This window comes from Phalacrocorax carbo, chromosome 21 (assembly GCF_963921805.1).
Source record: "Phalacrocorax carbo chromosome 21, bPhaCar2.1, whole genome shotgun sequence".
Classification (NCBI taxonomy): Eukaryota; Metazoa; Chordata; class Aves; order Suliformes; family Phalacrocoracidae; genus Phalacrocorax; species Phalacrocorax carbo.
The window spans coordinates 5,573,429-5,600,755 of record NC_087533.1 but is presented as its reverse complement, the minus strand read 5'-3'; the positions used below and the strand labels follow the sequence as shown (position 1 = coordinate 5,600,755).

General features: G+C 45.5%; 1 protein-coding gene across 2 annotated transcripts; it reads right to left on the bottom strand.

Annotated features, from left to right (window-relative positions):
- Positions 1 to 2,706: 2,706 nt before the first annotated feature.
- Positions 2,707 to 27,327, bottom strand: TRIM29 (tripartite motif containing 29). Of its 2 annotated transcripts, XM_009501245.2 has the most exons (9): positions 26,285 to 27,315; positions 18,492 to 18,587; positions 17,029 to 17,262; positions 16,464 to 16,662; positions 12,461 to 12,544; positions 8,943 to 9,002; positions 7,601 to 7,702; positions 6,423 to 6,499; positions 2,707 to 3,548 (listed from the first exon to the last, which is right to left on the bottom strand). In XM_009501245.2, exons 1-9 carry the CDS (start codon positions 27,140 to 27,142, stop codon positions 3,486 to 3,488), a joined length of 1,773 nt encoding a protein of 590 aa, XP_009499540.2. In that variant the 5' UTR covers positions 27,143 to 27,315; the 3' UTR covers positions 2,707 to 3,485. The 2 variants fall into 2 exon arrangements, with proteins under 2 accessions (XP_009499540.2, XP_064326877.1); XM_064470807.1 differs by lacking the exon at positions 8,943 to 9,002 and having other exon boundaries at positions 26,285 to 27,327.

The following is a 27,327-nucleotide window of genomic DNA, read 5'->3' as shown; positions in this document are numbered from 1 at the left end:
GAGTCCGGGAGTGCAGAGTACGCTTCTAACTTGCTCTTCTCATGCTTAAGTGGTGGAACTGAGATGTTTGCAGCAATTTCAGGACAGGAAGAAGATTTCTCTTTGATTGCTTTTTAATCACAGTAATAACAGTAATGGAGGCAGTGAGTGGAATTGATGGGAAAGAGCTGAGCTCTGTTCTCTGATAATTCCCATGTGGGGTAAACAAGGAGGATTTACTGGTTTCTCAAGTGAATTGGTAGTATCCTTGCTCTTCAGGAATGACTGTCAGCAATGTCTGGGAAAAAATAGCTGGTATCCAGTACCTGGGAGAAGAAATAGGCCAGGCATCCTTCGGAAAGCTCCCTGCCTTAGTGTATCTAGGGTAAATGAACAAACCTTGCCTGCCTCCATTCTTATCCCCACAGATTCACACGTACAATTGCGCTTTTAAGCAGCTCTCAGGGCTACCTGTGTGCGTGTCTGGCCTCAAATTTGCATCTTTAGCAGCCCACAAGATATTTTTTTCTCTCCCTCAGAGACAAGAGAAGCCATGATATAGGCAAGAAATTGGAGCCGTGCAGAACCAGAGGCCTATATCCCCAGAAAAGCTGAAGTGTGTGGAAGGCGCCAGTGGTGCCCAGAACCAACCTCCCAGGGAGACTTGGGTCCAGGCTGGAGCAAAACAGTGACCCAGCTCAGCAAAACTCCTCACAGCCTTGTCTCTCCCAGGCTGATTTTGGCCTGCTGCATGTATGTGAGCAAGTGCTTCCTCCAGTGGTAACTGGTGAGGTTTACCTCTGGCAGGAGAGAGGCACTAAAATCATGAACAACAGCAGGCCGAGGGGTTTCTAGAAATGCCCTTGCAGAGAAGGACTTCCACAGGACCAGTGTTTGGGAACCGACCTGGCTGGGCATATCTGCAGGGTAGACTCAAGGTATTAAACTAACAGTACATCCATCAGTCTGGCTTTGACCTTCAAGGATGTGGGAATTTTCTCTGAGCTGACATGACCCTGACTCAAAATATCCAGAAAGCAGTGAAAATAAAGGAGCTGGGAAAATGGGTTCTCCAAACCCCTTGCTCATATAAAGAATATTTTGAAAAGACTTAACCTCACTGAGAGTCTTGCAAGCATACAAACACCAAAGACAGAGACACCTCATTCCCAGGGTTTTGGTCAGATATGGAGCTTTCTCCTTTATTTCTGCAGTATGTTGCACATGTGAAGGGCCTCATTTACATCAGCGCAGTCGTGTCCTGTCTGAGGAGCTGGAATTCCTCTTGCTTTGCTGATCAAGACAAACATGATAAAAACAGTTCATGCACAATAGACGTTGAAGCCGCGCTGCTAGTTCCCTGGGACTGCGAGGTGCAGCGGGTGCGGAGCTGTACCCCATCCCGCACTCTGGAGGGGCAAAGGACTGCGGGGAGAGCAGCAGGGCTGGAAGGGGAGGCCTGGCATCCTCCCAGGCTAACAGAAATGGGGAGCAGCTCCATTCCTGTCACCCGAGCGTGCTGGTGTGAAAAGGTGTGTGTGCGAGGTCTCAGCGAGGCCCTTGAAGCGAGGAGAGGAAGGGGAGGGAACAGGCTGCGGGGGCTGCAGAGGTGGGGTAGGGCAGACCCGGCGGGGAGGCGCAGCGGGAGGAAGGGGACACTTGCTTCCTCAAGCCAGTCGTTTGTGTGCTGGGCAGTGCAGATCCCAGCTGACACCGCAGCAGGCCTTCTTTGGGGCAGGAAAGGGCAGGGAGGAGACTTTTTAAAAGCTGAGTTTTGGAGGAGGAGGAGGAATCATGCCCACATTTTGGAGAATAGAAAGCAGGCGGTGGAAGCTTTTACTGGACCGTAAGGGACGCAGGTTATTACTGGACGCCTGCTTGGAGGCAAAACAAACAGCGAGATTTGGGGTGGGGCTTATTTTATCCTTTCACACACATACTCAAACCCCTCAGTATATTTCCTAGCAACTCTGTCCCAGTTTCCCTTACTTCACATCCTTCTCTACCATGCTATCTCTTTCCCCTCTGGTCATTAAGGAAAAACAAAAAAGTATATGTGCTGTTTAAAGTATTCTGGAGCAACCAACTTTTCAGCCTCAGAAGTTTCGTCTGAGGTATCGGATTAAAAACCATTGAGTATCTTTGCACGGGGATTAGCAAGAAAATAATTTTCAGGGAGCGATAGGTGTGACTTCTCTCAGCAAGGTGTTGCAAGCATATGGGGGTAGGAAAGGTGGGGGAAGCCATTCCAAAAACCGCTCGAACAGAGCAAACCGTGACAAGGAGCTGTCAGGTCTTGGTTCTCTGTTCTGAAGCTGCGTATCAGCGTTTGAAGGCTCTGGTCCTGCAATGAGCCATCTGCTCCCATGGACTGGCCCGGGGAGGTTTTTGCATAGCATGGACCCAACCTCTCAGCATTGCCCAAGGGGAAGGAAAACAATCTTAGTGAGATCGTGGAAAGGTTAACCAGTCCTGGCTGGTTTGCAGGCCGGGTGCTGATGTGATTCATCTATCCAGGGGACAAATAAGAAATATTATCCCAAGCAAAATGCTATGGTACTAATTCCCATCGCAGAAAATATACCTGAACCACAATATATAAATCAATTTTGGTTTAGGGGAATTAAAAAAACACACACAAAAAATAAAACAAACAAAAAGCACCCAACACCTATGGCATCTAATCAATCTTGTATTAGGAGGATGGATTTTCTTTTTATTTTTTAATTTAAAAAGGTGGCTGGAGGGATACTTTAATGGAATAGAAAGCCTCGCTGCCCCCCACCGGTAGCTGGCTTTGGGCTGTAGCAGCTCCATATAGGTCCTGTTGGCTGGCTTTTTTGGAAGCCAGCAGGAGCAGAGCTGAGCTGACAAAGGGCCCTGAGGAAGTGTGCCACCACTGGCATGGCTGGGGCAGTCTGCAGGGATCTCAGGGAGGTGGCACTGCTGGACCTGATCCCAGTGAGAGCTGTGCGTCCCTGTCTGAGGCAGGGCTGGGTGACAGGGTAAAGAGGCAAGGGAAGAAATTTAACCTGTCACTGCTCCCAGTGGTTGGGGCCTCTCCGTTCCAAGAAGACCTTTGGGGCCCCCCAGCTTGGAACCTTTCACCAGGACTTAACAGCTATGGCCATATAAACACACTCAGGGCAAGGGGGCAACTAGTACAGCAGAGAGTGTGGCGGTGCTACCCAAGCATGCATGCTTCCCGGGAGAAGCAGAGCAGCTTGCTCTGCAGAAGCAAAAGGAAGGGCATTGACAGAGAGGGAATAAGGAGGTGACAGCAGAGGGTGGGGTTATGTTGTTAGGGCCTGCAGAGCTTTCAAGGTGATTAGGTGATTTGGAAAAAGTCCTTGTTTCCTCTAGTAAAGGCTATTCCCTTCTGCACCTTCCCTCTCCCTGGCAGAGATTAGAGCAGTAAGGTTAATACAGTAGCAGGTACATCCATGAAAATCCGCAGCTGAGTCTTCACTCCAAGTGCTGCCAGCTCTTCCCTAAATCTTCAGGGATCAAGGTGCCTCGTTGGAAGTGGCTCCATTGCCTTTGTTGACGTAAAAGGGGCGGTAATGTGACTGCAATGGAGAATTTGGGGCATGTGAGTTTGACCTACCTTCTCTTTCTGACTGCCTATGCTTCACCCTCCTAGGTAGCCCAAACATATGTATCTTAATGTACTCTTATCTTAACACCTTCAGTCTTTCCTCTTGCAGAGCAGCACCACCTGATATTATTACTGGAGGTGCTAGAGTGATCAAATGGTGTTGCTTTTTGATTTACATACATGCTTTGCATGGACTTCATTCCTGACCCAAATGAGCCTGTGTATCATATACAATCTCAGACTATCAGTCATAGTTTGATGAGAGGTTTCAGGGAGAAAAGGAATGTCACCTTTATTCTTATGCTTCTGTCAGTGTCTTTTAATCCCTCACTAACCTGAGAACTCATGGGAGTTTTCACGCTTAAAGCCATGCACAGTTACGCGTCATCAACCAAGTCACATGGCATTTATTTGTGCTCTCTGGCTGGCAAGCCAAAACTCTTGTGCATGGAAATTCTCACACAGTGGTGTATTGTTTATTCATGCCTCCACATGTTGCATGGCCCAGTACTAAATGTTTGTGTAAACAGAAGTATAAGTGGAGAGACAGGGGCAGAGCCTAAAGGAATTGCCATTTTCCTGTCTCTGTTTACTGCAGTCCCTAATTGCATCTCTTCTCACCAGGACCTACGCCTGGAATTTCACTCTTATCTGCACCATTACAAACAAGCAACACGTGGCGAAGTTGTCATGCAGCCTAGTGTTGTCTTGGAATCATTGCAAAACAGAAAAGCCAATTTATTAATTCTGATAGCTGGTTGCACTATTCAAGGTAAAATCTTTAGCTTGGATAAGAATATGCTTACACCAGTGAAGCAGTGACCACGGCAATCAGGAACAACTCTGTTTTTGTAATGTCTGATCTGTCTTAGGTTTGATCTGCTGCCCAGATCTTGCTTGCAGAAGGTGGGAGAGACCCCACAGGAGCATGCTGGTACATTTTTTTGCAGCGCACTACTTAATACCAGCATGGCAGGAGGCTGGAAGCATGGGCAGAGCAAACCCAACCCATCTTGCTGCTCAGTGCTGACTCTCAATACCTCCTGCTCAATCTTCCCTTTTGTTGAAATTCTTTTCGTTTTATGGCTTTAATTTCCAGTATAATTAAGAGATGGAAGAGGGGACCTTCGTTTTAAAGAACTCCCTGTGGGTTAAAAAGACATTCCTCCTTGAACAGTATAGTCCTTTGCAAAAATTGCTATTTACAGAGATTTTAGAATGTGTATTACTTAAATACATATTTAAGACTATTTTAAAGGCTAGATTATTGGCCCAATAGACCATAAAAGCTCCTGCAGAGCTACTGCAGTCCGGAGCATGCATTTCTATTTTGGGACTTTTTAATGCTTATATTTATCAAGTCAATTGTTAGGTTCAGGGCTATCTGGTGAATATAGGCTATAAAAATAAAATAGCTGCTACGAGTGTATGCATGAGAGAGAAAGGGAGACAGAAAAAGACTGGTGACTTCATGTGGGAGAAGTTACTTGGGCTTGCTCTATGGGGATTGAGGAAAGCACTGGTTGCGTCCGTGGAGCACAGCACACCGACCGTTGTGCAGCGGGGTGCATGTGGCCAAGAAGGCCATACTCACGTCCTCCAGTGCAAACAGAGACTTCACTTTCCTAACCAGACATCCCCAGTATAACACCACCATCAGGGAGGATATGTTGGTATTTAAAATCACTGGGAAGAGCCTCTATCTGAGCACAGACATGGTGAAGTAGATGATCTTTTAGAAAGGCGGTGATCAAACACAAGACAGAAGATACTGCAAAACTTTGCTGCTCCTAGGAGATATGTTTTGCTGTAGCACTTTCAGAGGCTCAAGGCTGGATTTTCTGAAAGTGATGCAGTCTACCAAGGAGCATCCCTTTCTCTGGCATTCATCTCCTGGTGGGGCCTTGAAAAATCAGCAGAGACATACAGCTGCAGTCCTTAGGCAGCCACTTTCTAAGTGTTGTCAGTTTCCTCCGTTTTCTTTCTTCAGTGTGAGAATGCTCTTGATTTTTGACCCTCTCCTTCTTACAAGTCTTATTTCCAGGGAACAGTAAATAATCTTTCACAAATATATAATCAGAATTAAAAAAAATAGATTTCATCTGCCGAAATGGGGGCAAAAACTTGATCTTAATTCAGATTATGCAAGATCTTAATGCACAGTGTGAATGGATGTCAAGAAAAACAGATTAACTTAGTGTTTCTGTGGTTATGCATTAACTGTTTGTTAACCTTGTATACCTAAGATTACAAGACCTAAAATATAGTTGTTCTCTGCCCCTTATAATGCACTGTTACCTGCTTTGTGCTAACAGTGTGAAATGAGTGACTTACAGATGTTCTAGTGATTTATGATTTTAGTCTGACCCCTCACCTTTGATACTGCATCTGCCCACTGTAGGATGTAATTAGCAAGATACTTTTATATGGTGTCTCTGATGTCATTTACACAATCCGTCCTTTCTAGATGTCACAGACTGCTAAGAATGTATGATATCCCTGCAGGGAGGAAAAGTACTACAGAGAGTAGCATATGTTCTATAGTATTTGTATAGCTTCCAGAAGCCTCAATCAAATTTTAGACCAGGGTGAAATATTTTCATAATATCATTTTGAAGTATTGATTATTCCTACAACCCAGAGCTGTGGAGCTGGGGGCGGGGGCAGGGGGTAGGGGTTATCTGTATCCCTCTGTGGATGCAGTTAACCACAGAAAAAAAATAATAGAAGTTGTTGACTTGAGGCTTTTGCTTTCCCATCTCTATATGACCCAAGTCCTAGTCTCTGAAGGCTCAGGTATGCTGAAGCTGTGCACATGCTTTCACACCAAGGGTATATTTCTTACCAATACAGACTGCTTAGAGGATTTCCATGTCTGTGGCGTCACCTTTGCAGACTGATGTCTCACTATTGAAGGATAAGCTGCGACAACATAAAACAGCATGTTATAGATCAGTCCCTGCCACCATCCCGTCTCCCCTTGCAATCATCAAGATGAGTAGCTGGACTGGAAGTGCCACATAATTAGTATTGCATTGCTTAACACTGAAATGCAGCCATTTCTGGGGTGGGACACAACAGCCGTCAGACAGATGCCTATTCCACCACCCAATCAGTTAGAAAAAGGGAGTAAAGGAGGTCTGTCTAATTAAAAAGTCTGAGGAATGCAGAGAGGTGGAATGCAATCAGTCCAATTAAAGTTAGGCCAAGTCCTGAACTAAGCATTCTGACTCTCGCAAAGAACACTATAGGCTATTTAATTAGTGCAAAGAGCCGAGGCCTGGGTTTCATGTCAGAAATTAATGACAGTACCTCTGGCAGCGTGATAAGCCCTAACCCCCTTCCAGCACACCAGCTCCATTCTGATTCAAAAATAATACCAACCCTGCTGAATCACAACCAGTTTCAGCACTATCAGACAATGACCCTTCCCCACCATCTCCCATTTGCAAATTAATCAGACCTGACTCTGCTTGGCAGGTGCTGATGCTCTTGGATTCCACCTCTGGTGCCCTTGAACTAGTGGGCAGTGAAAAGATGATTATGAGATGGTGAGTGGGGGATTCTGGTTCAGATGGAGAACAGGAAGCTACTGCATATTTTTTAAAAGGTTGTGCTCAGTGGCTATTATTCTTTCAGGACAATAGGTGTTTTAAAACACTGATGAAGTTAGAGGGGTAAATGGCTGTGAACATATTATCCTAGTATCTTTCTCTTCCTGGTCCCTACATCTCTAAAATAATCTAAAATTCTCATCTCTACCCATTACAAACAAAATGTAAACACCCTTCAACTAGTCACTCGATATAACTTTCTAATACTTTTCAACACTCTCTGATAAACTCCTGTTGCCCTGGTTCAGCAGAGTAAGTTGCCTATGTGAACACGTGCGTGCATCTAAAAGATTGACGGACAGGGCAGGTGTAGAACTGCTCCAGGCCTTCTCTGGGGGAGCAAGGACAGGATTAAATGTCTTATCATCTGAAAAAGGGGAAGAAGGGGAAAAAACTAAATGCCTAGTACCAGTCTTAGTGAAGAGGCTCCCGTCAGACTGTTTGCTGAAGTCACCAGGCGGATTCTGTCCCACCGAGGAGAACTGAAAAGGCAGCTTAGTACCATTGCCTACTGGAAGATAGAAGAGGTTGCGTTATTCCATGGTGCTGTGTGCTGCAGTGGGGAAGCCAAGCATTTCAAAACACATCCTGCAAAACTACCTTCAGCCAGCTTGGGGGAAAACAGGAACTAATAGCTTTGTCCCTTTTCTCTTAGTAAGAAAAGGCAGCTGAGAGCAGTCAGTTGTGGGGTCCCCTTGTACAGAGTGTGCATGTGTGAAGAAATCTCAATGCTCCAGGGAAAAGCCTTTCTCTTGAGAGACCCAGAGTGCAGGTGTGACTGAAGAGCAGCAGCTTCCTCACAGGTAAACTGCATCTCCAGAGACTGGAGTAATGAGGGAAAGCTACATTAACTGCCAAAGCTCCCTTGCCTCCAAAGCAGTTGAGGCTTTATTCAAAGCCCATTGAAATTAAAGCAAGGCTTCCCCTCCTGGCCTCTTTGGGGTCAGGCCCTGGCTGCCAGAATGAATCTGAGAGCAGAGACAATGAGAGGGAGACAGGCCTGTCTGTGGCATGAAAAGCAGGAACAACTTAGGTGTGGCTGTGAGTCACCAGGGCTCCCCAGGTAGAGTGGCCGGGGATGCTTGTAGGCTGCCTCTGAATGAAAGGAAAGGCAGGACCCTCTGAGCATGAACAAAGCAAAGAAAGAAAATATAGGTGAGAAAAAGGAAGGTGGGGATCTGGGAAGAAAAGGCATGGCTCGCTGCTGCTAGTTCTCAGTACACTAGCTCAAAGCACGCCCTCCCCATTGTGCTGGACACTGTACAGACAGTGAACATTGGACAAGCTCTGTCTTTGAGAACTTATGAGCTAAGTAAAAGGTGTGTGTACGATGGAGAAGAGCAGCCTTGTGCCTCTGAGACTGGCTGAGGGTATTTGGAGTCCTCTCCTTGTTCTGCCACAACCTCCACAGATTGCCTTGGATGATGTTGGCACTCCCATCACTTGCAGTTGGTTAGGTATCTCACGATCTTTACAAATTGGCACCTATGTTTTCCATCTTCTTTCACTGTCTGAACGATGAGGACCAGGGATGCCTTTCCCTCCTATATAGATAGTGCATAGAGCAGTGAGACCCTGGTTTTGGGTGTATGCAGGCGGTGCTGATAACCCAGCTAAGAGATGGTTCTGTGAGACAGTGACTGATAGATGACAGGACAGCTGAGAGGGAAGCAGAAAAGGTTGGTTAGCCAGCTAGAAGGCTGTGGCACGGGGGTTAGATCCTTTCAAACTGAAGATGGAATTACCCATACCAAGTGTTTCCTCAGTTGCTTGGAAGGAGGAAAATTCCCATGATCGTGGGTTGAAACTGGCTGTAAAACAAGAGCATCCAGTTCAGCAGTCGGCTCCTGATGAGCTGGCTCAAAGGCCTGTGCCTGGCATTGCTCTATGAAACAGTCCCCACCAATTTGAAAGCAGTCTCAAACCAGAAATCTGGGTCCAGGGAGTAGCGGAGAGCCTGGTCTTTTTTCTCTTGCGTTCTAGGGAAGCGTGAATAGACTTCTCATTTAGAGAACAAAGCGCTTTCACTGCCACAGAGCTGTCTTTAGGTGCATTAAATTGCCAACTCAGGTTTGTCTACTCGACATGACTATTCTGCAAAGAGACCGGCAGGCAGAGGCTTGGATTTAATGCTCAAGAGACACAAGTAGAGGAACATTTCTTGCTCAAGCACACGTTGCCTCGGCCACCATGACAGGGATGTGCTCCGGGGTTTCACTAGGACATCATGCTGTGATGCAGACTAGTGCTGTTGTACCCTGTTTGTGAGACACTGGACTCCCAGAAGAGTGAAAAAGAGATGAATACTTTGAGCTGCTATGCTGCCATCCTGTGGACTGCTTTTCTATTTAAGCAGTGTTTCTATTTAAGCAGTTCTCCCTCCCTCTGGGTGCTGAGTCCCTTCTATTCCTCATTCAAAGACTTCCAAAAGCACAAGATGATCTTTCCAACCTCATCCTGGCTTTGCCAAACTGTTCGCGACAACAGGAGAAGAAAACTCAGTGGAAGAGGACAGAAAGGAGTGTCGAGCAGTTGAACAGCTTGTTCCTCTATCTTTTAGACAGCATTTGAAACCTTTTATGTCTCCCCTCTGCCTCATTATGTCATCCCTGCAGACAGATGCTCTGTGATACTGTCTTTAATGACAAGAGCAGTGGAAGTCTCCTTGTATTTAAGCAGGGCTTAAAAACCTATAGGTTCAGCTCAAATCCAAGCAGTTTCTAGTATGGGCTGCTGCAGTTAGCGCAGAGCACTGCTTGGGTAGCATTCCTCAATGCAGCAAACAGACTTGCCACTATGGCCTCAGGCAGAATTTGCAGTGATCCAACCTAGCAAGAAAAAGGGTGTGTTACAAAACTATCATGAGTTATTCAAGGATTCTGTTCCTATTATGCAATGCAAAGGGTGGTCCTCTTTCTTCTTCTCCCATTTTGTGGAATTCCTTAGAAAATATGCAATTGGAGGCAGCGCTGGACTTCTGCATGACACATTGATAGAGCACAGAAGGCTCTAGAGAGTTAAATGATTATAGGTATATTGCATTATTCATTGGATATCCTTTGGTAGCCAGCATGCAAGCTAAGTGGGTCATGTCTCCTGTTTTGCCTACTGATTCATTCTGTTCCCAAAGTCCCCATCAGTGTGGTTTCAACAGCCGGTTGCCTTCTATCAAAATGTTCCCATAAGGGCTCATGCTTGGGCCCTCACCCTGGTGGAGAATCCAGTGCTGTTCAATCCCCATTTCAGCAAAGACCGTGGGTGCAATCACGTGCAAAGCAGTAACTTTGTTGGTAGAAAATATAGAATGAGTAGTTTTGGAAGGCAACATGACCGCGCTCTCAGGAAAATGTAGGCGTATAGGTGGCACAAGCGTTCCCCCAGTATTTGTATATTCAAAAGCCCATTGCAGGAAGCAGCAAGCTGCTGCACAACCCTCACGCTACTCTCTAGCTGACTGCATACAGCAAATGTCCCCTCTGGCTCTAATAAAGAGCACTAAATCAGAAACCCTGTACCTAGCAGTCCCTGTCTCTTGGCACACCCTTCAGGAGGTTGGGATGCTGGATCTCAGCTGGGAGGCAGGAGCCCCCTGCTCCCAGGTCTCACCAGCTGATCCTCCAGAGAGGAGCAAAGAAGTCGAGGCACTATGGTCCAGAGCGGTGAGCAGCCAGGCTATGCCATGCTATGGCACTGCCACAAATGGCTTCCACCACGTCAGGTTTCAGCCCTGTTCCAGACACAGATGGGAGTGGTGATGGCAGAATGGCACTGTCTGCTGTGTTCTTCCCATCACCACCCCCCGCTGCCCCCACGCCCCCACCTCTTCAAATGCATGTTGGGCTATTTCCACCTGAACCCAAAGCCCCACGTTTTGGGTAGAAATGGGTTCAGCCCATGCAATTTTAGAACTAACTTTCCACCATCCCTTAAGGTTGAAAACAGTTTTGGATGGAGGGCTGAGACATCGGCAGCTCCGCTTAGCAGAACATGTGTTTCCCTGATAGCACAGGGCCTGTAAAGCCCTGAAGCAGCTGGGGCAGAACAGCAGCTGTAATAATCCAGGCAGTGTCTGGAGACAGGTTCTGTGCAAAACTAACCCACCACTGGCAAAATGCCCCTCTGCAGCCTCTAATGAAGAGGGTGCCCTCTAACTCTGGGGGGCCTGCAGGGAACAGTCCTAAAGGCTTGCTGATGCTGAACTGGGAATGTTGCCTCTGCCCTGGCATCTGCTCCAAACAGCGTCCTCACCCCCACGGCGCCGGGCAGGGCGGCCAGTGAGCTGCCAGGCGTGGGCTGAGAACCGAGGAGAAGGGCAGAGTGGAGATCCAGACAAAGGGCTCAGTGTTGGGATCTGGGTTATCCCCATAAAACCCTAACGACACAGCAGGCAACACCACACTTCAAATACGCCTTCAGAGGAGTGCCACTGCTAATTGCTGTGTATCCCTTTGCCCTGCCCTCCCTCTGGCTCTGCAGAGCAGCAGCTGTAAACACCTGGCAAATCCAGGCAGGGCCTTGCTCTCTAGGGACCAGAGGAAACTTGGTTCCCTATTTTGTGCTACCCTCTCTGTTCTTTTGTTTCTACAGGCATTGCTTTGCCTATGCTTTTAGCACTCTGATTCTTGCTCTAGAGGTCCTGCCACTAATTTAGAAGCAGCTGCCATTTTACAACTGAATGTGTTGAAACAGTCATTCACTCCAAAGGCTCATCCTGTAATGTTCGTGTAACAATTGGGACATAAGCAAATCACCAGGGCTCTTCTTGTCAGTGTCAGAGCTCATAAAAGAACCCCAGACTCCTGCTTTTTTTAGGACACATTCCTCACTTCTTCGATCCTTTCCCTGTAGGGAAAAAGTATGTTTTCTGGTGAAAGTAAAATCCTAATGCAGAGCAAGCCTAGTGTAGCTTTCATACTTGATACCACAGTAGGGTAAGCCTCTGGCAGAGAATAACACTTACTTCGACCCAGTCACACATGTTAAAACCCCCCTATATTCACAAACCACATGCTTTCAAGAGTCAGGCTGCTCCAGCTCCCCCCCATGGAGTTGAGAACCTTTGCTGCCTTGTCTGAGATGAAAAGGCAAAAACTTCTCAAAGCTCTGTAGGCTGGAGAGAAGACCTGGCATAAACAAAAGCAGAGGGACTTATCTTGTCTAGGGAACAGCAGGAAATATGAGGGAAAGCAAATTTTGGGTCAAATTATTGATGAAGTTCCTTTCTTACACTGTGTTTGGAGGAAACCTGACCACCATTAGGGTGCCATACCTTTGGGAGACAGGAACATGGAAAATCTCTTCAAGTTGTCAGGCTGGTTCCACTCGTAGTTGTTCATCATGTACCGGTGGTCACCTGGAGAAGCAGAGCAGGACATGAGCTGGAAGAGGTAGTTTGGTGGCCTTGAGAGGGACGGGAGGAGGGGAAAGAGGATAACAGACTAGAATTGCTTCCTCAAGTGCTGCAGGAGAGATGGTTCTGCCTTTTGAAAACAAGTTCTTCTCTTTTTGTAATTCCTCTGCAGGACTCTGGCTGGGAGGTAAAGCAGTGCTGTAGCTGCCCAGAGGTTCAGCCTGGGATAAAAAAGCTCCCTTAGATGCATAGCATAGCTGAAGCATTTGGCCATTCAGTTGATATGCTATCTGCTAAAAATCCATAGGGAGACTTGTGAGGGTTCAGGCATTTTCCTATCAAAATACTGCCGTGTGGCTAAAAATGTATCCTGCTTCAAAGTGGTGGTTTGTGTTTGGCTTTTTTTGTGTGTCTAACCTATGCACAGAGCTGGCTTTCAACCAGCAGACCTTGAACTGCCAGTATTACAAAGCTCAAGAAAGTCAGTGTTGGGAGGGCTTAATGTAATGGTTTGTTCAATTTTTAAAGAAAGATGCTAAACCTGAGTTGCAAACAGCTCTAGCTTCCTTGGACAAGGGGTCTTGGACAAGGGCCTTTGGTTCAGGCTTCATGCAAAGTGGATGAAACCTACTCTTTACACACCCTGGTTTTGGTCTTCCAACTCTGATCCACAGAAAATGGTGCTCTATCAGTACAGCTGTTCATAAAAATACTTTCTTTTAAGGCCTCAAGTGTTATATAAACCCATTGTTCTCTGCAAAGGGGTAAATTTGGTTCCCCTGTTTAAATGGTTCCATTCTTTGATTCTTAAGTCACTGAACAAACTTCTATGTTATTTCTCCAATTTATTTCTGTGTTGTTTAAAATCCCTGGATGCTCTCTGATTATTTGCCTCCTTGCCACACTACTAAGTAGGTACCTGTTATGACAACTAAAAGAAAGTGGATTCCCTTTGGAGTCTGCTATTAAGCAGGTTTCATTCCATTAATATAATATTTCTTCCTGGGAAGTTTTTTACGCTAGAAGATCAAGCCAGTTGCAAATGAATTTGTTGCAATGACTCAGGGGGAGTCGGAGTTAATTAAATCCATTAAGTAATCGTGGAGTTATTTCCTTGCAGTCACTAGATGCAGAGTGCTGTCCTCTTTCAAATGTAACTGTGGTTTGAAAAATGGAGAGCTCTGAAATTTGAGACTCACCTTAAATAACATTTCCCAACTGAGTGGATACCACTGTTGTTCTCATTAGGCAGGCCTCAAGCTGTGTCCATTAAATACCTGGTAAAGTTTCTGAAAGTGCCCAGGTTTCTGGCAATAGTTGCCCTGCTCGCAAATGTTTTGGCATCTGAGTCCCACGGATTCTAAGTACCATTGAGGACTTCTGGCATCAGTAACATGGAGGGGACCCTAATTAAAAGTGGCCAAGAAGTAGCCAGTCTTTATACAGAGCTACTAGAACTGAACATATGCATACTCCTGTTGGGTTGTACAAATGGCCAAGTAAAATGTATTTGTTTCAGGATTGGCAAAAAACAGCTCAGCAGATGGAAGGTAACTTCCTAAGCAACGGTAACTTGAATGCAAAGTGCTTTTATGCCACTCTTCTAGTTTTCATAAATGCTGTGAGTAGTCAGGAATCCTAAACCCCTTTGGCATTATGCCATCCAGAGTTTGGAAATTCTACAAATTGCCAGGTGACCAAAGAAGGAACAGAAATGTAAAAAAGTGATTTTTGGATCTGAGCTGCTTCTCATCTACTTGCATTAAGTTATGGCCAAATTTCTCAGCAAACCTTAGCACATGGAGTGTTGAGAATCTGACCAGGAGCACTGCAGTATTAAGTGTTGGAAGACAAGTAATATTCACTTCCTGGTACTACTTTAAGGATACAGAGAGTTTAAAAATATGGCTTTAGCTATGCATTGTCAACACTTTGAACATGATTCCTGACTTTTCTGAAAGGTTGGTTCTCCGGACCAGAAATACCTGGTCTGTCTAATTCATGTCTAATGGGGAATGATGGTACTAGATAAACATTAATGAACTGTTTGCAGTGCAGTCTCCCTGGGGCCAGCGACTTACTCTTTCTGTCCATAGTGTAGGAAGGCAGCAGGCTATCATTTGATGCATACTAGTGATTCCCATCACAGATCTAAACATACTCTGGTCCTGTGTCACCTTCATTCTTATTGATCTAGATTTTGAATGCCAGACAGGCTGATTCACAAAACCCAGGCTCTGAAAAACATTAGCGTATTGACCAATACTGAACCCATGTTGTTCTGACTTCTATGGATCTTTTCAGTGGACTGCTTTTTGTCTGGGGTTTTGGGTTTGGGGTTTTTTTTGGCTGTTTCTTCCCCTCCTCCTTTATCATATCACCTTGCAATGTGGATCTGTCTTTTCTGGAAGGAAGTTGGAGTGATTTGCATGGCTGTTGCCCAGGAAAAAAGGTGGTATGTTAATATGAGAGGAAAGTCTACTAAGTACTATGAATTTGAATGAAATAACAGTGCTCTTTCAGATTTGCAGCAGAGTTTCTCATCTGCTTGTGTTGTATGAACTGGACTTGGGATTATTCCTGCATCTTTTCAAGTCACACATCCTCGTGGACAACAGGGTGCAATTTATCCTCATGTTACCTATCCAGCTTCTTGACCTTTATTGTTCTGGTATCTGGGGTTCCATAATTATTAATAGATTATATCCTTATAGCAGCCCAGTGAGATAACAATTAATTCTGATCTCTATTGTTCTTAGTGCAAGAGGTCAATTAATGGGATTAAGTAACTTGCCCAAGGTTACCAAGGCTGCTTGTGGGAGAGCTGGGAAGTGAACCTCAGTTGTGGAGTCCCATTCTAGTGCCCTGTCCTCCTAATCTTATGTGTGACCTTGCAAGACAAGTCCTTTCTCAGAGCTAATTGGGAGACACAGGAAGTAAGTGTGTTCTAAAATGCAGAAGATTCCCTTCAGTGCTGTGGTATTGACCATGACCTCTCTATTCACATAAGAAAGATCACCCATCCTTAAACATCCCTGAAGTGTGGGGACCATTTGGCACTGCACGTTCCTTGAACATCCTGGCTCAGGGCAGGCAGGAAACAAACCTCTCCCTAGTGGAACGTGCAGAGAAGCATGATCGGAGAGAGTTATGCCGGTTCAAGTCATAGGTTATCCTGAACACCAAAATGGACACCTTCTTACTTGGAAAATCTGGTATTAGCTTTTCAGCAACAGGTGCTTGCAGGGTATTTCATGTTCCAGCCAGGCAAGCAGTGGCTGGAACAGGCTGTTTTAAAATAATATGTCATACCAGCACAGCAAATGTGCTAACCGAGCTGTACAAATAGGCTAATTACAGGATTTCAAAATTGCCATGCTGGGGTGGCTACCTTCACAGTGGCAGAAATGCCACTGCCTTCTCAATTTACCTAGTGAGCCACTGAGTTGCCTTAGTATACCTGTGCAGTCTTCCACGTAGAAACTGTCGTGCTAAGCTTGCAGGAGCTTGTTGGAGCCTGTCACAAGGCAGAGTGTCCCTGCTGGTCTCTTGCAGGAAGGAAAGGTCAGTGTTCTCCACCCCCAAAAGAAGTGTTGCTCTGAAGTCCCATGCGGGACGTGGCTGAACCAATTAAACACTGTGAAGCCATAATGCAAAACAGGGAAGCAGGGCTAGTTTGGACCCCTGGGTCCAAACACATGAGATACTTTAAATCCCTGGCAGTTCAACTGGCTCCAGCCCCACATAGGTCTGGTAGGACAGCTCTGATATTCCAGAATGAGTTTCAGCTACCCGTAGTGTTTCTCCCACTTTCCTTAGGTCCTTGCTTACTTTATCCTGTGTGAAAGCACACCCATCACACGTCATCTCCTCTGACCCTGAGCTAGGGTTTGCCCAGAGAGGGAGATCTCTGATACTCTACCATTCTCCATGTGGTTCCTCTCTATGAAGTTGCGGCCAAGGTCGGCCTTGCAGATCTTCTCTACATGCCTCATGCAGACGTTTAGGAGGTCATCTCTGAGGAGTCCCATAGATGGGCTCATGCTCTCCCCTTCAAGCAGCACACTGTATGTTGGGAGTGATGGAGGGGGGACGTAATTCCGCATCAAAGCCCCAAACTCCTGTCAAAAAGAAGGGAGGAGAGGTTACTGAGAAACATAAGAGACAGAGACTAGATCCTAGGGAACTGGCTAATGTTAGGCTCCAAATAGTATGAAGTGCAAAGGAGAATAGTGAATATGAAGGGGGCAGACAAATGTTCTGTCTGTGAGCTGTAGCCATCTACAAAAAATCAGGTGTTGACACGCCTAAGTTCATTCTTCACCTACCAGAGCAGACACAGCTTCAAATGTCAGGGTTGGTCCTTGCTATACACGTGCATTGAACTGGAGAAGAATAACAGACCTTACAGCAGCTTGGGATTTTCTTTGGGACAAATCCTGTCCTCATGGGGGGAAAAAAGGAAAGGGAAATGAGATCTCAGTTACCTGCAGGAAGAGCACGGAGTCACTGATCTGGTGGATCTGCTCCCTGTTCTCCTTGTCCTCCCGCAGAAGCTTTGCCCGCTCTTCCAGCTCATCCACAATTTCTTTCACATTCTCTGATGCAATCTTTTCCCTCTGGTCCAGGGCAGCCTTCACTTCATCCCTCTGCCTCTCCAGGTCGCGGATCAGCTCTTTGAAATGCTGGTCCACTGTGGCTTTCTCATTGGTGGTGTAGTTCTGCAGAGGGAAGGGGCAAAGAGAGGAGGCAGCAGGAAAGATGCAGGAGAAATAAAATATTAAACTTCGCAGGGAAACACTTGCTAATAGAGGGATATAGAAGAGGATATGTCCAAGCAATCTCAGCATTTAGACTGTGACTATGAGGACTCCAGGTATGTAAGTCTTAGCACCAGGAAAACCGTACCGAGAGAAGTAATACTTGTTCATGCAATAATTGTGTGTGTGTAATCTACAGGGCATGCGGTCTTCCCGATTATAAGAAAATATCTTTTATTTCAATTCATGAGCTTCTCTTTTAGCTGATATTTAGAAACACTGTTTAACCTTCTAAATCATGGTTCTGTCTCCTTAAGAGTTTGAGGACTAAATTCCCACCATCTCAAAGGATGAAAGGTGCTGAAATACCTTTTACAAACCTGGCCTCTAGGTCCTTCTGAAACATTTCTCAGAAGGACTGTATATGTAACTATATTCAGAGGAAAAATTGCTAGGTCAGATTTCCAATAATAATAATAATAGTAATAATAATAATAAAGCAGACAAAAACCAGACCTGGCAAACCAATGTGTGTGTACCACATAAAAGGGAGAAGAATGACTTTGCCTATTAATATAATGCAAATTTTCTGGGGTGTCTCCAAATAGTGTTTTCACCTCTCTATTCAGTTGGGGTATAAATGAAAAAAACAGCACCATTTCTATATTCTAACCCTTAGCGTGGTAAAATAATTATAAAGGAGCCCTATATCAGTATGGAAATAAGTTGTTTCATTGTAAACAAGATGTTTGTTGGTGTAACTGCATCTGTTCCTGTTCCCTTATCTCTGTTTGGGCAATTCAGAGCCCTTCTGGAGTTTATTTTTGTGTGGCCTAGGAGGAAAAAAATAGCAGCACACCTTTGTTTCCAAGTCAGCCTGGCTACTTGTGATTGAAGAACTACAAGGGACCCAAAGCAGGGAGGTGCCTTGGATCATTTTGTAACAAGGCTGCGCTGCTTCTTCTTGATCTCCTGCAGGATATGTTGCAAGATGACTTCAGTGGGAGTTGTTGTTTCCAAGATTTGGCATGAGTGAATTTTGGAGAGTGATGAGATAGAGACTGGATAAGGAATGGAATGAGTAAGAGCTGGATATGGCAGAGAAATTGAGGAAGGGAGGATGTGAGAAAGAAAAGTGACAAGTACAGGAGAAAAAGAGACGTGAACATAAAAGAATATCCCATACACACCTTGATACGGTCCCTCTCCTTCTGCCACTTATCCATTTCATCTTCTACTTCAATGATCTTCAGCTGTAGTTGCTCTTTCTGCAGTGAAAGCTCAGCCTGTGAGAAGAGGGGAGTCTCGTGAACTGGGGCTGAGGGTGGCCTACTTCAAAGAGGCACTGTGCTTCCACTTATGCATTTGGCCCTGAACAATAATAGCTGGGAGGTACAGGTTCCTGGCACTGCTTGAAATGGAGATCATGTGCTGACACTGGACAAGATCCCAGAGCTTCTGGCTGGGTCAAGAGATTCAGCTCCCTCAGCAAAGACAGCAGCAGAAGCACCCACCTACTAGGCTACCGTCATGGTGCCACTTTTAATCACATTAGAGTCATTAGCTGGAGGGGGAAGAGGTCTGTTTCAAAATTCAGCTGTGTATGCAGTGAAGGGCCCATCCCAGGGTGTGCCTCTGCAGCAATAACAGTTTTCATATAATTATGGAATGACGTTTGACGAGTGTTGCAACAAGAGGATGATGCCTCCGGCAGGAATTCTGTTTAGGCAGGATTGTGGATTAATTTGCTCTGAATTGAGAGCTTTCATGTTATGATGAAGCTGGGGAATGCTTGGAAAAAAATGAAAAACACAAAAGGAGGAGGGAGGAGGTGTAGTCAACCATGCTTGGCTTAGATCAGCAACTTCACTGGGATTCATTTGCATTTCGTTTTGCACTGACTTCCCAGGGAAGCTCAGACCAGACAATTGCATGCACGGCAGTTCATACAACTGGAGCCTGTGGAGGGCTGGGCAGCCATGCACTGGTGTAACATGCTGGTTGGTGTGCATGCCATGTCTCTGGATCAGACCAGGACCTGGCTGATTAGTAATGCCTTGCGCCGTTAACTCTGGGCAACCCCTCCCTCGGCTGTTCATATTCACCACATCCCTGCCCAACAGATCATGACAAAGCCTTTGTTTACGTATTTCAAGATCTTTTTTGCATTTCATGTGTGTACAGATTGGTCACAGCACAACTGTAACTACAGGCAATCTGGCTATGGGACACTTATCCCCACAGCTCTTCAGGAACTATGCAGTTGGCAGAAATTACCTGTATTCCAAAACTGAGCTGTGTTGCATTAGAAAAGTTCTCAAAACCCACTGTTCAGGTGGGGTCCTTTGGCAAATCGTTGTATTACCCAAAAGCACTTGCATTTAGGCCAACAGTTAGAGGCAGGAGAGATGAGGGATGGATAAACCCACTCCCACAGCAATTAACACTGTGAGGTCTCGCTGCTGTTAAAACACAAGGTGTAGTTCCCACTACTTTACGCCCCTCCAAGAACATAATAAACATGAAAACCTGAGTCGTCTTTTGTGATCATAGTTGCTCTCAGAGTGGGAGTTTAAAAGTTTTCGATTCTCCATTCAAGGAGTAGCAAACAGCATCATACAATGAAGAGCAGGCAACAAACTGTCAAACAGCTCAGACCAAGGAAATCAGCCTGTCAGGGCTCTTGCCTTGGTGCCAGACACCGTAGTGTCTGAACATCCTCTTGAGCTTGAATCAAGCACAGCTGCCTCCGAGAGCCATTGACTCTAGCTGTTCCAATTTAGAAAATCTCTATTTATAGAGGGGAAACAATTTGATAGTTATTTTACTGCCTTATAAAACAGAAGGGGGAACAAAAAAGGCAAATGTACTTCAAGGTGTCTCAGTGCCACAAGAGCTGCATCCTCATATTGTCATTGTCCTTGTTTGTTGAGAGTTGGGACAGCACTGGCCCTCTAAATATTATCCATACACCTGGACACCCTTCACTAGTCAACTGAATGCAGTCATGAGCTCATATTCTACAGGGGTTCAGAGCAGACATGGAAGGGTATCAAGGTGAGAAAATTCACCCTACTACTGATCAAGAGAGTAAAGGCATGAGCTTGATCCTGTAGTTTTCATAATGTCAAGACAGTGACTTGGAGGAATGCATGCTTTTTTCCATCCTGATGTGCATTGTGAGGTGCCCTCTGCTTCAAGACACAAAGGTGTGCACTATCTTTGCACAGCAGGGAAATGCAATGAGATAAAAGCGTTTTAGATCCAGATATCCATCACACTGTAGTAACCAATATGTGAAATTACACTCTAATGCAAGTTGATTTCTCGAGCCACGGAGCTACATGCAGATGGCATTAATTGTTAGCAAAGTAAAAAGCACCCCTCCTCAACAATGGGAGATCTTGTTTTCCTCCACATCCCTAAACATCAGGACGTTCTTACGACAAGGACATGAGTGAAATCATACAGAGAGGGACTGAAGGGGTTTTTTTTGAGAAGAGCAGACCTTTCACAGCCATGCAGACACTCCCAAACACAGGGGGTTTGAAAAGAAAGGTAACAGGAAAACATTTCAGGTGATGGCTGGAAGGTCGTAATAACAATATTATACTTTTATAGTACTTTTTAATTAAGATGGGTCTCAAAGGAATTTTGCAAACTATTACTTGCTCAAAAGTGATAGCTAACTCTTAACAGCTTGTTGCAGTTAAAAAATCCCTTCACCCAGGAAGGTAGTTTGGGTGCCTCTGGGATGGGATGTAACAACTATTTAAGAGCAGACCCACACTACAATTTAGAGTGAGAATTATGATTTGCAAATGGAAATTACAGAGATAGTTCCAACAGCCGGGATGCAAATGCCACAGTCATCCAGGTTCAGCTTGGGTTAAAACGCCCATACTGAGGGCAAAAGGAAACACTGGTACAGACACCAGCAAGGGACGTGAAGGGAGGTGTTTCATTGCATGATAGTACAAACATTAAAACTACTTTTACCATTTAAAAAAAAAAGGTCCAAAAGTGGTCCAGGGAAACTATGGAATAGTACAAGAACTGGTGACATGGGCACAAGGAGGCGAATTCACTAGGGATGCTCTGGACATGGACCACAACATAAGGGGATCAGCAATGGTGATTTCATGATGTTGTTAAGGCCCTGTTCGGTCTCGGGCTGGCTGCAAGATTACTTTAGCTGTCCATGTATATCCTGTGTTACATTTACAGTTGGGTAGTTACAGGTACTAGGGACAGTCACCTTCTCAGCTTCATTCCCCATGAAGAAACTTCTCTCCTAGCCTTCCTCATATGTCTCAGATTTTCCAGGGTCAACAATCCCTGATCCCCTTATGTGATGGACCACCCAGAACAAATCCACTGGGTGAGACTTGGGGATCAGAAGGTCCTAGTGGAAGATAATATAGCAGCTGTACCTATTGCGGGGGGAGTCCCTACGCTGCAGAAACAACACTAACAGTGAAGAAGGTCTGGGAAATACAGGTTTAGACCATTCAGTTTGGCTATAGCAAGTTGAGAAATGCTGGCACTGAGAGTGTCTTTGAGCTAAGAGAGGATCCCCTGTTAGAGTTGTAAGTTAATTAGGACAGTCAAGAGGCCTAAGTGAAAGTTCAGAGCATACACCTAAACATCCATAACTGAACCCAGCCCTTCTCCTGTAAAGGGCCCAGAGATGTGAGATTATGAGTCTTGCATCAGGATGCAACTCATTTTTGCAAGGCAGCAATACAAGCATCATCATGTTTTAATGCTCTGGGAACCTGGTCCCTGAATCAGGGAACACCCCTGTGTCACCAGCCTGGAAGAGCTACGCTAATTACCTGACAGCAACAACCAAATGCAATAATGAAGCTAGAGAAGAAGTGTTTAAACTAGTTGTCCCAGTACAGGGCCTGTACTGGAAATGACATAGCTGAAAAATCAGCAAATTTTTTGAGACATCATTTCTGCTGGTTTTGCCATTAAAGTCTTTCTGTCTAAGCTTTTGTTAAGCAGAGGTGGGTGTCAGTGGGCTACAACCTCTGGAGGCTCTGCCAGTGTCCTGCAAAAATGCCACTAGTCACTGCATGAGCGGAGGCCAGAAAAGGCTCTCTGCTTTGCACAGTTTCAAGAGAATTCCTTACCTCCAAACTCGTGGGTTTTCCTTGGGTTTTGTCCTCACTGTAGAGGCATTAATTCAGAGTGCAGGCAAACAGGGAAACCTACTCTAAATCACAATTTGCAGCAGGTCAGCTTCCACAGCCTTCCAGCTAGGAAGAACATCCTGCAGGTAACTGCACCCTCTCTGTGGAAAGAGCATCTACTTTAAGCTGTGTCCACAGAGCAACCACAGCTAGTGTAGATAAGGTCTTACAGCCCCATTGTGCCCTAACCTTGCATCACTGGGAAAGGCCAAAAATCCTTCCACTGGCACATTGATACACTCTTGTTTGCTCTCTATTCAGACAGTGAAAGCAACACAGAGAGGGCTCAGATGGAAATCCCTCTGGATCCATCTCTGTGGACGGTTGACTTCAAAGCCTAGTTCAGACTCTGTGAAGTCTCCCCTTTTAAAAGTTGCTTTGTTGAAAAGAGGAACACCCAGCCTCCGTTTCTGCACAGCAGTTCTCTGCTGCCTCTTTAAACCTGCTGTACAATGTGAACTTTTCTTTAAAGGTAAAGAATTAAAGGAAAAAAATCAAAGTGCTTTTCACTAGAACTGACCTAACATGCTGAGCACTAAGGCTAATGCTGGATAATAATGCCAGGTTATTTACAGCTCTGTGACTGTCAGTAATATGTGAAGTTGTGTCATTTTGAGAATAGGCCTGTAAAAGAAGTTTTGAATTGAAGGATCCCCTTTCAAAATGAAGGATTCTGTCTGAAAGGGGGGCTCTAGTTCTGCTGATAAATCAAGCTGGCTACAGGTTTTATTGGATTGTACAAGCTGCTATTGACAATTCTCATTTTTCAACTGTGTGTGGTTATTACCCAGCCTCATAAACTTTTTCGTGGTAGTTTCTTGTACTGATTCTGGTGGGGGTTGCTTTTCCTTTAAGTCTGTAGCAGGAAACTAATGCAAAGTGGATCTGGGGAAGGCATTAAAGGTTTGCTGGGTAAAATACGCAAATACCACTGGGTGGAAACTCAGAAAAAATGTTCCTGCCTTTCCTGCCAAGTTTTCTCTGTCTGACCCCTGTGCCTTTCGCTCTTGCCTACTCAGCAGCACACCAGGAAAGGCAATGACTGTCTCTCATCCCGAGCTCCTGAAAAGTGGAAGATGCTGCTGTATTCTCCCTCTCTTCCACAGACAGAAACATCAGGCTTTTCCACTGCTTGCTTAAATGCTCTAACCCAATAGGTGTCTGTATACTGGCTTGTTTGCATTCCTCTTCTCTTAAGCTGTACTGTCTCTGCCTGCATCGTGGAGCAAGCAGAGTTACCTAATTTTACAGAAGGATCTTAAGCTATCCCTTGCTTTCCCAACACTGAAGTACAGCACCTCTCTTCCCTGCAGGTCTATAGCAAAGATAAACTCATGAAAGAGACTCTAACCTGCATTAATTCTGCAATACAAAAGGAACAGATGTACCTAAACCAAGCATAATACACCTTTTATGTGACGCTTTTGTGCCACTAAACTGCTGAGCACCCAGACTGACAGTCAGGCTTAAGCGCCTCACAGCATAGAAAAGCTCCCTGCCCCCCGCCACCTCCCCCTGCCCAGTTCTGCTGGAATCCTCTTTGGGTTTGCAGCCTCAGTATAGTCAGAGACTGGGAAATCCTTGCAGTTAAACCAATTCTTCCTTGACAACCAACACCCTCTGAAAGGGTCTGTCTGGATACAGTTGTCTTCTGGCCACCAGTCCCATGGCATAGTTAGCAAATTTGGAGGCAGTAAAGGTATGCTGGAGCTGCTTGGATGCCTAGCTGTGAAAATGGGGCAGGGATGGTGTTAACCTGATGTAGGGGTTTTGTTTATTCTTTCTACAAAGGCCAGCAGCACCAGCCACACTTTGCCACTCTTCCAATTTGTGGTCCTATTTCAGCTCGGCTGATTTGCAAGACTTGAAAAGAATAGGTGGTGCACACAGGGACTTGGAAATGTTCATTCCTTCGTTCGTCTTTGTGGTTCTTGCTAAGGCTCCACCAATGGTGAATAAATCAGGGCTAGGAATAAACACTTGTAAGCAACAGCTTTCCTGCTAATTGTTTTTGTCTGAGTGAATACTCACTCAAGTTACAACATGGTCAAAACCCATTGTCAAGAGAAACTTGCACATGTGTATGATTCATATTGATAAAGTCCTAAATCCTTTAGGCTTAGCAGCAGCAGAAACAGCACAGGACAGTACAGTTACTAAAGCATGGAGCTAACAAGACTCTGAGAAAGAAATCAGACATAAATTAAATATTATGTGAAGTCTTCTGTGCCCAGCTATGGTTGCCTTTTTTAAAGCAAGGTGTTCTAGGTCCATCCAACCACAGGAAGAAGGCTCTGGCCAGCTTTGGTTCCTTACAGAGCAGCTGTTAGCCGTTTCTACTGAAAAAAGGTTAAGAGGAATTGGACAACCTGGCAGACACTAGACGCAGCTTTGTGAGAGTTAAGCATATGCTATGATCAGGGCTGACATCAAAAACACAAGAACAAGCAATTATGAAACAAACAGCAGACTGGCGAGCCCTGCAGGAATTTCTTTAAGAAAGACTGTCTGAGACATGGAAGAAACCTTGTCTGGTTTCAGCAAGGCTGCAAGCTGGAGATGACATTGCCAGAAAAGACCAAAAATTTGCACAAGAAGTCAGAGATAAGCTCTAGATAAGGTGTTCTTTCAGCCTTATGAGATAAATCTTCCTAGCACCTTAGAAAGAGTTAAACTGTTCTCCCATATTAAGGGTAACTTAAGAATTTCCAACAGTGAGTACTTGTATTTGCCTGTTCGCATCAGAGCATTGACTTGGGCTGTGCCTAAAACTAGGATTTAGCAGATCTTAGTGCCCTTCTGTTTTCTGCCATGGATTGTCTGTGTGTTTCTAGGCAAACTGTTTTACATTACTGTTTCATGTGTCTCCTTTCTGTAATCTGTCCTGTTCTGTCTGCTTAGATCAGAAGGTCTTTAGGCCATGCTCTTACTATGGGGATGTACAGCACCAGACATGGTGAGACCCTGATCTTCACTACACCTAGTGGAATAATCATACATCCACCCAGAAAGCAAACAGCATGAGACTTTAAGCAAACAAAGCTGGAAGACACTTCATTAGAGTAAGCACTGTTTCACATACCAGCCTCATCTCCTTAGGTGTCCATCCTCTGAACCTACTGTAGTAACACTTCAGGGGAAATTATAATGTTTTGCACCAGGATTTTTTCTTCATCTAAGCTTGAAAAGACTTTCCATAGGTGGGGCTTGACACTATTATATCCATAACAAAAAAGAAAAGAAAACCAAAAACCCATAATCTCACTCTAAGTAGCTGAGGTGGCAATTTTCAATAGTAACCTAGCAGCCATTAGTAACTTGAGCAGTCACTGATCTGACTACCTGTATTCTGGAGGTCCTGAACTTGAGTATTGACCCACCTTTCTGGCTGTGGGTAACACTACATAAACACTGCCAAAAGTTGAGACCGTTTTTTTAAAACTTAGCATTTCGGACTTTGATTCAGCTTCTGCTGAAAGTCAGAGGTGCAACCAGGGGTGGAAACCAGGTTCTTCACCACCCACCCTACCAACCCCGTGTGCTACACAACAGCAGCGCTATGCTGCTGTAATCAGCTGTTAGGAGAGCCACAATCCCATTGCAGCAGAACCCAGGCAGTATCAGTTCTCCACTAAATGCTTCCTGTCCACCACCCCTGATTCCCAGAATTACATTGCAGACATGATTTTAGGAGAGACTCTAGGCTGGAGAGCAAAAGCTGTGGTGTACTATTGAGGTCCTTTGGAAAGACTGATGGGAACCTGCAATAAAAAGAGCATTACCTCTTTTCCTGCTTTCTCGATCTCCACTGTCACCGTGCTGTGGTTCTTGTGCTCCTGGAACATGCAGAGGTAGCAGATGCACATCTGATCTGTCTGACAGAACAGCTCCATGGTCTTCCCATGCACAGGGCATTTTCTTGCTTCAAAGTCCCTGATGGGGTCCAGGAGCTGGTGGTCCCGGAAAGCTGCTCCCTCCAGATGGGGCTTGAGGTGCAGCTCACAGAAGGAAGCCTGGCATACCAAGCAGGACTTCACGGCCTTTTGCTTGTTGTCAATGCAGGAATCGCACAGAACATCCTCGAGCTTCACCCTGGGCCGTGACCCAGCCGCTCTGTCAGGCTTGTTGAAGGTGGATCTTCTCAGGTCCCCTGTCTCCACCAGAGGAAGGGAAGGTTTCTTCAGGTCCCCCATCTGCCCCCCAGAGAACAATGACTTCCTCCCTTCCCCTTCACTAGGCAAGAAGCTTTTTTTGGAATCCAAGGAGAAGAGGGGCTTCCTGAGATCGCCTTTCTCTGCAAAGGAGAGGGGTGGTCTCCTCATGTCTCCTATCTGTCCACTGGCATATTGCATCTTTTTTGAATCTGCCGAATCCATGCTGAAGTAGGTTGACCTCTTCTCATCAGACGACTCCACAAACTGAATGATGGGCCTCTTCCAGTCACTCCCAGAGAAGAGGGAGCTCTTGATTTGCCCTGTCTCCAAAGAAGCACCGCCAGTGCCCTTCAAAGCTTCCTTCTCACCTCCACCAGGATTTGTGGTCTTCTTCACTTCTTCTTCTTTTTTGGGGGCAGATGGACTCTTCACATCCTCTGGCTTCCCAGTGGTACCATTTGTCCTTGCTGCACTCCCCGTTTCCATCGTCTAACAGTGTGACTTGACTTCACTCCTCAGTCTTTCCTCCGATTCCTGTCTCCCAACCCTCTACAAAGCGGGTACGTCTGCCCGGTCGTTGTCTCAGCAAAGAATGATGGTGGAATGCAGGAAAGTTTCTGCCCAAGTGACGCACCTGGAGCTCCTACAAGGAGGAGGAGAACGCCTGGATT

Excerpts from the sequence above, each read along its gene's own strand:
- TRIM29 (XM_009501245.2), bottom strand. The coding sequence starts at position 27,142 with ATGGAAACGGGGAGTGCAGCAAGGACAAATGGTACCACTGGGAAGCCA. Across the intron at positions 12,545-16,463 it reads GAGGAACCACATGGAGAATG|GTGACCACCGGTACATGATG; the intron begins GTAGAGTATCAG and ends CTGCTTCTCCAG. Across the intron at positions 9,003-12,460 it reads CATGTTCCTGTCTCCCAAAG|CCAGTTTCAACCCACGATCA; the intron begins GTATGGCACCCT and ends CTTGTTTTACAG.